The 15604-nt window shown below is 48.6% G+C and overlaps 1 protein-coding gene across 1 annotated transcript in view; it reads right to left on the reverse strand.

The window, feature by feature from the left end:
• FASN (fatty acid synthase) overlaps window positions 1–15604 on the reverse strand; it is a 143549-nt gene that overhangs the window by 3460 nt on the left and 124485 nt on the right. The window contains exons 40-42 of the mRNA XM_088474922.1: window positions 6282–6502; window positions 1114–1212; window positions 776–1027 (exon numbers count right to left, since the gene is read on the reverse strand). Of these exons, the coding sequence (XP_088331048.1) occupies window positions 776–1027; window positions 1114–1212; window positions 6282–6502 (572 nt within the window). The remainder of the gene's footprint in view (window positions 1–775; window positions 1028–1113; window positions 1213–6281; window positions 6503–15604) is intronic.

The raw sequence follows: 15604 nt of genomic DNA on the forward strand, positions 1-15604 counted from the left end.
GATTCAGAGCGAGCGCTCTGTCAGAGCGTCCGGCTCTGAATCAGGCCCAATGTGTGAAAGGGTCTGACCCGGGTATTTCACAGGTTGATAGACCCGTGTATTTCCTGTGTGGTCGGTCTGAAAGGGATATTAGAGATGTCCTTATAGAGCTCAATCATTAGTTTAGAATTGAGCTGTAATTTGAATCCTACTCTTTTATAAAACCCTATTTAGACTATTCTTGAGCACCTAATGGTTTCCTGTTAAGTTATTTTAATTGCATAGGACATTTTCATGCATTGCAGCGGTGGATGATCTCATGGAGGCGCTTAGTTGACAGGAGAGGGAAATTGTGTAATGAGGAGAAAGAAATGCAGTAATTACAGGCACTACAATATAGAAGAGTTGCAGGGGTGCTTTATCAGAGGGGGCCCATGTGCAAACTCCACTGGGGCTACCCCTCTAGAAGGAGTCTAATGTGCATGTGCAAAATCTACGGAAAAATTGTGCTGACGCCATATTTCCAGTGATTTCATCTACGCCATATTTCTGAAGAAAGCACCAGGAAAATGGAACTGGTGGCCACAAGGAAAGAAAACTCAGTGGGTGCAGGGTGTGTGTTGTGTGACCCAGGGGCCCATGTGCACTGCACTAAGTATAGATACCCCAGTGAAGAGCTCTATGAAGAAGACATTGCGGATGAAATTTCAAGAATGATAAAAAAAAAAAAAATCAGTCCTAGGACATGTGAATAATAATTAAAAAAAAGGTATTTTTTTTTGTTTCTTCTATTCACCTCTGACAATCTGTAATCTGCACCAAGACCAATTCCATACTCATTTCGTGTCTTTGCCCTCAGCAGCGTAATGTTTCCATGATACTTATCGATTGGGACATACTGGTCTGCGGCTTTCAGCTTGTAGTAGAAGGAGGAGGCTGCAAATTGAAGGGCCTCCTGATTGATAGACTTGTGACTCTGTTTTATCAGTTCCACTGCGGCGTTGACTCTGGCCTCCAAGTCCTTCTGGGGGAGGAGAGTTTCCAGTAGCTGTAGGCAGACAACGTAAGTATCTATCAGTGATTCTGCATTAGCAGCCGATCTACTAGGTCAAATATAAGTGGCATAACAATTACCTTGTTATATTCTGTACCAGTGAATTGCTGGATGAATGCGCAGAGAGCCTCTGTTTCAGCCTCGGCATCACTGCCTGGAGTTAATTTGGCACGGTAGCTCTAGACACAAATTAGAAGATCCATTAGTCAATGCATAACTGAGAGCACAAATTCATTTGTTTCTAATGAAAAAATGGTGTCAGATGACCATTAAAAAAGAGCTAATCCTCATAGCACTCAAACAATGCTGTGCGGGCAGGCTTACGTAAAGGGCGAACGATCCTTCCGTCACATGCCAGTGATTATGTTTAGAAGAATTTACATGCAGTATCTTCAGAGTTAAATGGTTCCTATGTGACAGGGGAGGAGTGTTCCCTCTTCGCTTCAACTTTTTTGCATGGAAACAATTGACCGCTCTGGCTGAAAAAGCATAGCGCTAAAAGCGCCAGTGTGGGCACCAATGTAACGGCACTGTTAGCGATACACTGAAACTGCTGCCTGCTCTAAAAGAGGCCCAATGTAATCAACCACTCAAATCTCATTATACCACGGGATATACTCATATTACACAAGTAATACCTATGTTTTGTTTTTACATTTTACCATACTTCATTTTCATTTATTTTTTTGGAACGGAGTTATTTTGTGGCACTAAACTTGGATTTGTGTGTATTAATTGCCTCTTCAGAATGAATGAAAGCCATGTAACAGATGTGCCCTCATACATCTAGGCTGAATACACCATGCAGTGTGACTTGCCTGGCGTGAGGGAGCCACCAGGTCTCCTGCTATTGTGCTATTATCTTCTAGAAGGTGCTAGATAAATGATAAGTAGAATCTGATTGGCTGCTATAGGGAACATCTCCACTTCTATAAACCCGCACTTTAGTAAATATACCCGATAGTGCAAAAGGTGTAATAATGGTCCACGGATTTCCATAAACCGTAAAAGTCACAGGAACGTCTCAATGTCCCTAAATGTAACATGTGCCACTCACAGTTTTCTAAATACATTTTGAGCATACTTGCCTACTTTTGAAACCTAGCTTGAGGGAGATTATAAATGGTAGTAGAATGTGGTGCGTGTAGTGTCGGTGAGGGGGCGTGACCAGCTCCGCCCAAAGGGCGTGGTTAGATCCACCTATTAGCACATCTATTGCCACTCGGGTGTGTCCTGCAGTGAAAGGTGAATACTGTAGTACTATATTATTACCAGTTAATTATATAGCATGCAGTTTGAAGCTAAAAACTCAATTTCAAAATCTACCTTATAATGACTTTGACTTTTAATATAGGCAGGCTATCACAGTAAATTCCTCTATGGGCCCTTCTGCTGCAAGAAGGTGGAAATGAGAGGGTGTGCGACATAATGGGATACATTACCACCTTGTCACAGACCCTCTCTTTTCCACCTCCTTGCAGCAGAGCAGTCATTGCTGAACTGACTATTAGGGACAACTAACAATACTGCAAGAGTTTATTATGTTGTAATCGGCTATTTAACACCACATACAGCAAGTAAGACTATACGGTAAAGAGGGAAGAGCCACCCAGCAGAGAAGAGCAGTAACTAGCCAGCCCTCATTCTCCCGAGTCCCTATAGTACTTACATTTCGTTTTTAATAGAGCTTGTACTCGTGTGAGGAGACACGCTGCTGCCGCTTGTCGCTGGCACCAGGATCCAGCGGGGAGGTAACTGCGTGCTGGACTAGGCACTATCCCGCGGTGGTCGGCCTATTCAGTGAAATGATGTCACGCGGCTTGACATCCCCAAACTAGGTCCCGCCCCAGTCGCATCCATACTCGCGCATGCGCAGTCTGGATTTTCTGCAAGCAGTATGGAAAGCAGGGGATTCTGTTTGCTTTCCGTGGTAGCGGGAGCTCCCACATTAAGTCGGTAGGCTCCCGCGGAAATCGGGAGGGTAGGAAAGTATGATTTTGATCTGAATATCTTTCCATTTACCTACACTAAAATGTTTATATATAAGCAAACATACTGTTTGCAGTATTCACACATCTTACTTTGTCATTAATAAAGGTGTAACTTCTTGTCAGGAAATGTTATAGAAAAGAGATATGGAGGTTATGTAATAGGGTCTGAGATTACAGAACCGATGTGAGTTCTATGAGTTTGCCGCTTAATTTAGAGCAGCAATCAGTTAATGCAAAACTAACCTTATAACTGATTGGCGCATTAAACTTAGCAGCAAACTATCCAAAATAATACCAGATCCTTTATATTGGAACCTATTACATAAACCCTTATATCTCTCGCAAAGGGACTGATTCTGAGTCACATGCAAAGTGGCTGCAGCTGCGGGCAGCGCAGACACCTGATTTATTCCCTTATGCTAATGTGATAATCCATAAAACTAATGCTGGGGTATGTGCGTCTGCAAAGCCTCCAACGTGACCCCTTCCACCAGGTAGAAAGTGCTCTGCTCCTGGATTTATGATTGCCGTCGCCTGTGCTGCATCTCATCAATTAATCAGTTCAACAGAGGTGACTGCAATCATATATTAAGAGGGAAGTCCAGGAGCAGAGCATTTTGTACCTGGTGGAAGGGATCATGTTGGAGGGTCTGCGTCTGTAAGCGGTAACCCGCACTGCACATTGATTTTATAATGGTCACCATAATAGTCATCATTAGTATCGCCCCTTGCACCAGGTTGAGAGACACGTCAGAGACCCATGCTAGGTGTGAGAGACTCGTCAGAAACAGGCTTCCCTTCTCGTACGCATGACGCAGAATAGCAGGGAGCATTAGGTACGCGCCCATGACACTCCCACATCACGCCCATGACATTCCCACATCACGCCCATGACACTCCCACATCAAGCCCATGACACTCCCACATCACGCCCATGACATTCCCACATCACGCCCATGACATTCCCACATCACGCTCATGACACTCCCACATCACGCCCATGACACTCCCACAACTCGCCCATGACATTCCCACAACACGCTCATGACATTCCCGCAACACGCTCATGACATTCCCGCAACACGCCCATGACACTCCACATCACGCCCATGACACACCACATCACGCCCATGACACTCCCACATCACGCCCATGACACTCCACATCATACCCATGACATTCCCACAACTCGCCCATGACATTCCCACAACACGCTACTGACACTCCACATCACGCCCATGACTCTCCCACATCACGCCCATGACACTCCCACAACTCGCCCATGACACTCCCACAACACGCCCATGACATTCCCACAACACGCCCATGACATTCCCACATCACGCCCATGACATTCCACATCACGCCCATGACACTGCCACATCACGCCCATGACACTCCCACATCACGCCCATGACACTGCCACATCAGGCCCATGACAGTCCCACATCACGCCCATGACACTCCCACAACACGCCCATGACACTCCCACAACACGCCCATGACATTCCCACAACACGCCCATGACATTCCCACATCACGCCCATGACATTCCACATCACGCCCATGACACTGCCACATCACGCCCATGACACTCCCACATCACGCCCATGACACTGCCACATCAGGCCCATGACACTCCCACATCACGCCCATGACTCTCCCACATCACGCCCATGACACTCCCACAATCCCACAACACGCCCATGACATTCCCACAACACGCCCATGACATTCCCACATCACGCCCATGATATTCCACATCACGCCCATGACACTGCCACATCACGCCCATGACACTCCCACATCACGCCCATGACACTGCCACATCACGCCCATGACACTCCCACATCACGCCCATGACACTGCCACAACACGCCCATGACATTCCCACAATACGCTCCTGACACTCCACATCACGCCCATGACTCTCCCACATCACGCCCATGACACTCCCACAACTCGCCCACGACACTCCCACGACACTCCCACGACACTCCCACGACACGCCCACGACACTCCCATGACATTCCCACGACACGCCCATGACACTCCCACGACACGCCCATGACACTCCCACGACACGCCCATGACACTCCCACGACACGCCCATGACATTCCACATCACGCCCATGACACTGCCACATCACGCCCATGACACTCCCACATCACGCCCATGACACTGCCACATCACGCCCATGACACTCCCACATCACGCCCATGACACTGCCACATCACGCCCATGACACTCCCACATCACGCCCATGACACTGCCACATCACGCCCATGACACTGCCACATCACGCCCATGACACTCCCACATCACGCCCATGACACTCCCACAACACGTCCAGGACACTCCCACAACACACCCAGGACACTCCCACAACACTCCCACGACACGCCCATGACACTCCCACGACACGTCCATGACACTCCCACAACACGCCCATGACACTCCCACAACACGCTCATGACACTCCCACAACACGCCCATGACACTCCCACAACACGTCCATGACACTCCCACAACATGCTCATGACATTCCCACAACATGCCCATTCCATGACAGTCCCACAACACACCCACAGCATGCCCATTCCATGACAGTCCCACAACATGTCCATGACACTCCCACAACACACCCATGACACTCCCACAGCATGCCCATTCCATGACAGTCCCACAACACGCCCATGACACTCCCACAACACGCCCATGACACTCCCACAACACGCCCATGACACTCCCACAAGACAGCACGGATTTGTGTGTTCACATTGTAGCTGCCCCGAAATGCCCAATTTCCCAGAAAGATAGATCCGTCTTACTCAGAATAGAATGATATACGCAAAAATGTATAAATCTGCATCTGCATATGCACTATATGCCAAAACTCGCCATTCGTGTCCGGGCACAGAGCTCGATGCGACTCAGAATAAGCCCCAAAGTGTCACAATACAATTTGCTCTACAGATCAATTAGACAATAACAATGAAATGTATAGCTCTACAGATCAATTAGACAATAACAATGAAATGTATAGCTCTACAGATCAATTAGACAATAACAATGAAATGTATAGCTCTACAGATCAATTAGACAATAACAATGAAATGTATAGCTCTACAGATCAATTAGACAATAACAATGAAATGTATAGCTCTACAGATCAATTAGACAATAACAATGAATTCCAGCAATGTCCAGGAAACATTTCTGTTTAAAAACTGTGAATGTAAATGTGTGACCTTACCTGTGTATGTGCAGCAACATAAGAATGTGACCCATCAAAAAGAAACAAACTGTCAGGAGCGTGTGAGCTGTCCCGCCGAGCTTGCAGTTGGGAGCACATCTCAAAGGCCACACAAGCTCCAAATGAGTAGCCAGCTATCCAGTAAGGGCCCTCTGCCTGCACTTGCTTTATGCACTTTATGTAGAAGGCTGCAAGGTCCTGAATGCTGTCCAGCGGAGCAGCTGCAAAATGCAAAAATATTCAATGTTAAGTTAGTTTAAGTTATCTTCTCCTCCCCATAAGTATCCAGTGACAATATGTTGCTAAGAGCAAGATTAGACACCAGTGATACCAGCGGTGTGGTATGAAAAGTTGACATTGTGGATGTTGAGAGTTTTTTAATGTCGACATGGGCGTTAGGTTAACATTCACAAATGTCGACATGTTCATAATGTCAACATTTAACATGTCGACATAAAGTTTTTTTTAGCATATTTTAGCCTAACCCTTAACCTAACCCATAACCCTAAAAATATCACATAAAAGTACTTATGAACATGTCAAAATTTGTTAATGTTGACATTTTTCTTGTTGACCATGACCATGTTGGCATTTTGAGGGAATATGGATAACAACAGTCTCCTTTGTATGTACACAGAACATTACGAAAGCAGATAAAGACAAAAGCTCTTCCTCAAAGACACAGCTGGCATTCATATTCTCTGGATCATGCATTTACTGCAGTGTAAACTGCTCCCAGCTGCATGCCTAATCTTCCAGCCCAGCCAACCAATCAGAGGACAGCCGGCGCTCATGCTGCTATTCCAGCTACTGAAAGTAACTGAAGCCAAAATAAATCCAGGCTCAGGTGCTGCAGTATGTCCCCTACAGCAACAGAGAAAAAAGGAGAGGATAACACCAGAGGACATAGCAGCACATTTATGCTGAGTCCAACTCATTCTATGGCAGATGCAGTAGGGTCCATGTTCCTCCTACAGTGATGTCACAGTGAGTGATAACACCAATGACATCAAAAACAATTAAATTCTAATTGTGGTATTATAAATGAATGGTTACTATCATAATGGGTGACATCAGGGATAAACATTGCAATATCTAACAAGTGAGTACACAACTGTTTATTCTCCATTAATAGCATTAAATCGAGTGAACTCAACAATAGCATAAGAACAGCTGGTATCACATTGAGTGACATCACTGACTATATTACAACTGATACATCTGATGTCATCATAATTGTTACATTACAGTTGATATCACTACTGTTATGCAACTGATGACTGAATTATAACTGATGTAGAGTTGACATTTCAGATGATATAACAATAGTTATATATTTAGTAAGATCCATTAATAACATCACTGATCACCCAATGTGTAATATTACTCATAACCTAACAATGGGTGATATAATGACAGCTCTATGCATCAGACCACAGGTGATATCATATTGTTGACCAATCAATGATGCCATTATATTTTTCTGAACATGACAATGAGTGACATCACAGCCAGTTGCTGAATCGCCAATGCATAGGTTACACAATGACATCACTGATTACATCAAAATGTGCGCCATAACCAGTGTCATTACAATTGTTGAATCACAAATGTTGATATAAATGGTGACACTGATGACAATGGGAAAGTCACAATGAGTGACATTACAGATAGATGACATAACAAATGTGATCACATCATATGTTGTGAAAACAAGAGATATGGTAAGAACTTACCTTTGTTATCTCTGTTTCTACGAAGTCCATAGGGTCCACAGGGTGACCTTGGGGTATAGCTGGATCCTGGATCCTCGGGCACCACGGAGTTAAAGCTTTCAGCTGCTCCCAGGATGCACTTGGGTCCAACCTCCCCTATACCCCGCCCCCGAGCCACAGGCACCTCAGTTGGTAAGCAGCCCAGGCCAGAGGAGGAGACGAAACAGAGAGAAGGAAGACTGGAACACACAAGAACCATACTCACAGAAATGGGAGACGGAAAACCGGTGACCAGTCACAGAGCCCATATGAAGCCAGGTGCGTCAGGGCGGGTGCCCTGTGGACCCTATGGACTTCGTAGAAACAGAGATAACAAAGGTAAGTTCTTACCATATCTCTTGTTTTCTACTTCAGGGTCCATAGGGGTCCACAGGGTGACCTTGGGGATGTCCCAAAGCAGTCCAACTAAGGGCGGGGACGCTCCTGTGCTGATAGGAGAACCCGGCGCCCAAAGGATGCATCCTGAGAGGCAAAGGTGTCAAACGCATAGAACCTCAAAAAGGTCTGAATGGAAGACCAGGTGGCCGCCTTACAGAGCTGAACAGCAGAGGCGCCACGGCTAGCAGCCCAAGAAGGGCCCACGGACCGAGTGGAATGAGCCTTAACAGAGGCTGGAACAGGTAAACCCTCCTGCATATAAGCCTCAATAATAACAGAACGAAGCCAACGGGCTAGAGTCTGTTTGTTGGCAGGCCAACCCCTCTTGTGAAAACCAAAGAGGATAAACAAAGAATCCGACTTCCTCACAGAACTAGTCCGGTCCACATAAACCTGGAGTGCCCTTACAACGTCTAAGGAAGTCTCCCCAGCCGAAAGATCAGGTGACTGAAAGGCTGGTACAACAATTTCCTGATTAATGTGGAACCTGGAAACCACCTTAGGCAGGAAATCAGGACGAGTGCGAAGCACCGCTCTGTCCTGATGAAAAATCAGAAAAGGGGGACGACAAGAAAGCGCTCCCAAATCTGAAACCCTCCTGGCAGAAGCAATTGCCAAGAGGAAAACAGTTTTAAAAGTTAGCCACTTGAGCTCCACTGACTCCAAGGGCTCAAAAGGAGGACCCTGTAAGGCCCTAAGAACCACCGCCAAATCCCACGGGGCCACAGGTGGCACAAAGGGAGGCTGGATTCTCAAAACACCCTGGAAAAAGGTGTGTACGTCCGGCATAGCAGCGATCCTGCGCTGGAACCACACCGACAGACCAGACACGTGTACCTTCAGTGAAGAAAGACGTAATCCTAAGTCCAAACCGGACTGAAGGAAAGCCAGAATACGCGAAACTCGGAACACCTGGGGATCATAGTTTCTGGCCTCGCACCACTGAAAGTAAGTGTGCCACACTCTGTGATAGATCCTCGCGGAAGCAGGCTTGCGCGCCCTCAGCATGGTGGTAATAACGGAGCTAGAAAAGCCCCGAGACCTCAGGACGGCTGTCTCAAGAGCCACGCCGTCAAAGATAGTCGACCCAGATCCGGGTGAAGACAGGGCCCCTGAGACAACAGGTCCCGCCGTTGAGGTAGGAGGTACGGAGCGTCGATGGACAGGCTCCGCAGATCGGAGTACCACGGCCTTCTGGGCCACGCTGGGGCCACCAGGATCAGTGTGCCTCCGTCCTGTTTGAACTTGCGCAGGACCCGAGGCAGCAGAGATATCGGAGGGAACAAGTAAGCCAGTTGAAATAGCCATTTCACCGACAGCGCGTCTATCAGACTTGCGCCTGCGTCCCTTGTCCTTGACCCGTACACAGGCAGCTTGTGATTGTAACGGGACGCCATCAGGTCCAGCTCTGGCAGCCCCCACTTGTCCACGAGTAGTTGGAATACCTCTGGATGAAGCGACCATTCCCCGGGATGCACATCGTAACGGCTGAGGAAGTCTGCCTCCTAATTGAGGACTCCTGGGATGAAAACTGCCGAGAGAGCTGGAAGATAGCGCTCCGCCCAAGCCAGGACGCGGGACACCTCCGACATCGCAGCTCGACTGCGAGTCCCTCCCTGGTGATTGATGTACGCCACCGTGGTGGCGTTGTCCGACTGCACCTGAACGGCCCTTCCGTGAAGAGCGGTGCCGGACGACTGCAGGGCTCTGTATACTGCCCGCAGTTCCAGGATGTTGATGGGAAGAATCGCTTCCTCCGCCGACCAACGACCCTGAAGTGACAAGGAGCCTGTCACCACCCCCCAACCCCGGAGACTGGCATCTGTCGTGAGCAGAACCCATTCCGGGATCCAAAAGGGGCGCCCCTCCAGGAGATGCGCTGTCTGCAGCCACCAGGCTAGGGACAGACGCACCTCCGAGGACAACACCAGCATCTGAGAGCGGATCCTGTGTGGCAATCCGTTCCATTCTGAAAGAATCAGCCCCTGCATGGGCCTGGCATGGAACTGGGCAAACTCCACCATGTCGAATGCCGACACCATGGACCCCAAAACTCTCATCGCTGAGTGCACCGACACTCTGCCACTGCTCAGACAACTGTGAATCTGCAGCTGTAAGGAGGAGACCTTCTCCGGAGTCAGAAAAATCCGTTGCTGACGAGAGTCCAGCAGGGCCCCCAAATGAACCATCCGTTGTGATGGGATGAGGGAGGATTTCTTCCAGTTGATCAACCAGCCGTGCGCCTGTGGACAAGCGACCGTCAGGTGGAGATGCTGGATCAGTACCTCCGGGGAGCTTGCCAGCAAGAGGAGGTCGTCTAGATACGGTAGCAACCGTATCCCCTGGCTCCGAAGGTGAGCCGCCATGACCGCCATCACCTTGGTAAATACCCTTGGTGCCGTGGAGAGACCAAAGGGTAGAGCCCTGAATTGGTAGTGGTTGTGGAGAATAGCAAACCGCAGAAACCGTTGGTGCGATGTTGCTATAGGCACATGGAGGTAGGCGTCCTGGATATCCAGGGAGACCATATAATCCCCCGGTTCCATCGCCAGTATGATGGAACGCAAAGTTTCCATCCTGAATTTGGGAACCCTGAGAAACCTGTTCAGGGACTTCAAATTGAGGATGGAGCGATGAGAGCCATTGGGTTTCTGCACCAGAAACAGCGTAGAGTAATACCCCATCCCACGTTGAGACTGTGGTACGGGTATAATGACCCCCGCCGTCAGCAAGGCCTCTATGGCTTCCTGAACCTGCAAGGCCTTGGTTTTGTCCTGAGAAGGACTTGTGCAAAAAAACTGGCAAGGCGGCCTGTGCCGAAAAGACAGGGCGTACCCCTGGGAGACCACTTCTCGCACCCAGGCATCCGTGGTTGTATTGTGCCAGCACTGGGCGAATTGAAGAAGTCGGCCTCCCACTCTGGGGTCCCCCAGAGGGAGGCCCGTCCCATCACGCAGAAGGCTTATCTTCTGGCTTGGAAGAAGGGCGCCTAGCACTCCAGGCTTGCTTCTTTGGCTTTGAGGCGGTCTTGGGTGCGGACTGCCTCGGGAAGGACTGACCCTTTGCCTTGCCCTGAACCCGAAAGGAACGAAACGCCGAGCTCCGGACCTTAGCAGGTGTAGTAGCTGAAGGGAGGAAGGCTGACTTGGATTTTGCCAGGGTATCTACTATTTTGTCCAGGTCCGGACCAAATAGTAATTCCCCATTAAAAGGTAAGGCCTCCAAGCCTTTCTTTGAATCCACGTCTGCTCTCCAAGACCGCAACCACAAGGATCTACGAGCAGACACTGCTGCCGCCGAAACCCTAGAGGTCAACAGGCTAGCATCCAAAGATGCTTCTCCAATGTAGGAGGCGGCATCTCTCATCTGTCCTAACAACGCCCTCTGGACGTCCGGAGATTCATCCGTAAACGTGTCCTCCAAGGCGTTGGCCCACCCCTCAATGGCCTTGGCCACCCAGGAGATGGCCATGGACGGCCGGGCTACAGCCCCTGAGAGAGAATAAATAGACTTTAGACAAGTCTCCACCTTCCTGTCCGTAGGATCCTTCAGCGAGGATATAGACGGCAATGGCAAAGTAGCACTCCTGATGAGGCGTGTTACATGGGAATCGACTGCAGGCGGAGTTTCCCATTTCTTACAATGCGCTTCCGGGAATGGATAATTGGACGCCAAGCGTTTCTGTGGCAGGAAACGCTTACTGGGCGTCTGCCAGGCCACCGCCATGTGATCAGTCAACTGATCAGACAAGGGGAACGCTGTAGAAGTAACCTTAGCTTTTTTAAAACTAGGATACCTTGACTTGGGAGCGGGTGCCTCATCCTCAATCAGAAGAATAGCCCGCACCGCCTTAACCAGAGCCCGCACATTGATGGAAGACTTAGTGTCTACCTCCTGGACTGAGGCATCTGAGGCTGAGTCATCCTGTACCTCACCATCATCCGAGAACCCCTCAGAATCCGAAAGATGCGCAGCCTGTGCCATGACTGAGCGTTTAGACGCCCTGGAGGGCACGTCACTGCGCAACATCGACTGAAAAGCCGAAGATGCTGCCGCCAAATCTTGGACAGTGTGGGAAAGCGCATCCACCCAGGGTGGAGGAGCTGTCACAGGAGCCTGAAACGGCACCACAGCCGGCTGTGCCACAGGGGTGGACTGAATATACATTGGCAACCCCGCATAGTGACCAACAGGCTGAGACCCCGGGGGAGTCTGCAATAATTGTGGGACACCCGGGGAATGGGGGATGGCAGGCTGGGGCAACGCCCTAGTAGGGGCGGCAGTCGGGACCGACAGACGGTCCGCGATGGACACCAGCACCTGGGAAAACATCGCCCATGGTGGCTCCTGCGAAATGGGAGGTTTAGACATACCAGGGACCGCCTGGCACCGTCCGCACAGGCCGTCCTGTGACAAATCCTCCCTATCCACTCCTGCAGAACAGCGCCTGCAGGAGAACAATGCTGGAGCCCCGGAGTGCTCAATCTCCTCCTCAGACATGACTTAGGAAGAAAACGTGCGCACTCACCAGTGTGCTGAACAACAGCCCACAATATGGCACCGTGTAGCACACAACTGTATGTGACGGACCTCACAAATACGTGATCTATATAGGTGAGGTCAGTAGAAACACCCTTCCCCCGCACACCTGTAGGGCTTGTAGGAGAAGGAAAGGGATAGGTACAGGCTGACAGTAAGTAGAAAAAAGACACAGACAGGCAGCACTAGCAAAAGTCACATACCATGCAGGAAGATATACTCACTGCACCTTTCCACTACAATCAACCTGCCCAGATTCAGTGTCTGGGAGGGCTATAGCGCTGTGTACACTGTCCTTCTGCAGGGGAGAGGTACACAGGGGGACCGGTCCGCGTGCTCCCTGAGAGTATCCACGCTGCCACAGAGAAAATGGCCGCTGGAGACCTCAGAGGAGGAGTGGCCGAGTATCTGCAGCTCAGCGACGCCAGACTCCGAGCTGAAAGGCGCGCTGAGCTGAGGGGAGGAGCCGCTAGACAGGGAAGGCTTCCTCCCCTGGCTAGCATATTAACCCCCGGGTTGCCGGCATCCCGCTTGCCGCGATATTAACCCTGGTGGTCTAGTGGTCTGGCGGGGTATGCCTCCGCTGGAGGGGGGGCCCGCCGCCACCGCTAGCGCCCCCGGTCTGTTCCCTAGACCGGGGGCATGGGACTGCATTTGAAAGGAACCCGCGCACCGCCGCTAATCAGCGGTGCGCGGCTTACCTGATCTCCCCGGCGTCTTCCGGCAGCAGTCCCGGGGGAAACCAGAGTCCGGCTAGTACAGACTCTGGCTTCCCCCGCCGCGATCCCCAGTTCAGTGCTGGCGTCGCGGCGCCAGCAGGGAGAAGGAGCGGCAGCGTGGGCGTCTGTACAGACAGCCCAGCGCTGCTGCTCTAGAGAAAAAACTTATAGTAAAAAATAAATAAATTTAACTAAGTTAAATAAAAAATTAAAAGCTTTAGGGGGCTGCTCCTGCAGCCCACCCCGCAGGGTGACCCGACTCCGGCCGGGCACCATCTAAAACTGAGGTGCCTGTGGCTCGGGGGCGGGGTATAGGGGAGGTTGGACCCAAGTGCATCCTGGGAGCAGCTGAAAGCTTTAACTCCGTGGTGCCCGAGGATCCAGGATCCAGCTATACCCCAAGGTCACCCTGTGGACCCCTATGGACCCTGAAGTAGAAATAACCAGTGCTATGTTTCAGCAGGAACTCAGTTCCTGAACCTCTCATTAACTATGACGTAATGTCCTGGGCCAAAATGTATTTTCCATAACATAAGTTTCATTTTAAAGTCCCTTTGAGTGCCTTCTTGTCTAAATACTATATATAATATAGATAATCTATATTTAATTGTTTTTATATAGCTCCACCTCCATCTCCTGAACCTATTTTTCCTTAATCTTGGTAATAACCAATGATAAAATAGTTGACCTCGACAAAATAGTCAGAATGGGTGATGTATCCATGTCACTTACGACAGCAAGATTGATGAACAATCAAAAATGACATCACAGATGTTATCACATTGGATAATATCACCAATCATGTCACTATAGTTCACATCACTGATGACATTATAAAGCAGATCTCTGAACGTTGGATCATAATGGGTCTCATCGACATTGTTTAGCAGCTAATGAATAGTGAGCTCACAGTGGATGCGATCACTGATGAAATCACAAATGTTGACCACTGATGGAATCATTATTTGTTAACTCACAAATAATATAATAGGGTGACGTTACTAAAGTAGCTCCATTGGTAAAGCATCCAATCATATTTCAGTCAGCAATGACATTACTATTACTCAAAAACCATTAATGATGTTTCCAATGATATATTGGGTAAGATGGCAACTGTGGTTAACATAACAAAGGATGTTATCTCTAATGACATCATAATTGGTGACTTCACTACTGTTTAACCTTTAATGATGACATCATAGTTGGTTGTCTAATGAAAGCGATACATCAACCACTATTAATGACATGACTCACCCAACCATGATAACATCACGCCTTGTATGTGTCTTGACAAAGGTCATGGCTGGAAAAAATGCTAATAATAATAATATACTAATCTAATAATACTAATTAATAATACTAACATACTAATTGGCAGTAAGCAGCTCTCATTGCCAAGCAGCTGTTGCAATATTCATAGCTATTAAAACGTTGGTATTCTTAAAAAGAACCAAACATAGATTTAGGGCCAGATTCAATTAGCCACGAAAAGCCGCGGTTTGGTGAAAAGTTTTTGCAGGTGCGAACTTCTCGCATAAAAATGCGTATCGTGCAATCCTGTTGCCGAAGTTTTTACATGTGCGAATTCTCCACAGACAAAAAACGTCAAACTGTTTTCACCATCTCAGAGCAGGTGAAAAGTTGTGCAAAATCCCTATTTTTGTTTAAAAATGTGGGGACTTGGTTCAGAACCCCTTGGACACCCCGCTATTGACAAAGTAGGCAAAAATTATTTTTAAATTAGCTTCATTTGGCCGTTAATGACATGTCAATTTTGGGGTGAAATAATTAAAAGAAGTGGAAAATGGGATTAAAGTAGTGGATCAGGTATTTTGGGGGGCTGTACGGATGGGCCATGTGTTTTAAACATTGCAGGTTGCTGCACCTGGTGTATTTTTAAGTGCACGTTTTT

This window comes from Taudactylus pleione, unplaced genomic scaffold (assembly GCF_031769625.1).
Source record: "Taudactylus pleione unplaced genomic scaffold, aTauple2 ptg000016l, whole genome shotgun sequence".
Classification (NCBI taxonomy): Eukaryota; Metazoa; Chordata; class Amphibia; order Anura; family Myobatrachidae; genus Taudactylus; species Taudactylus pleione.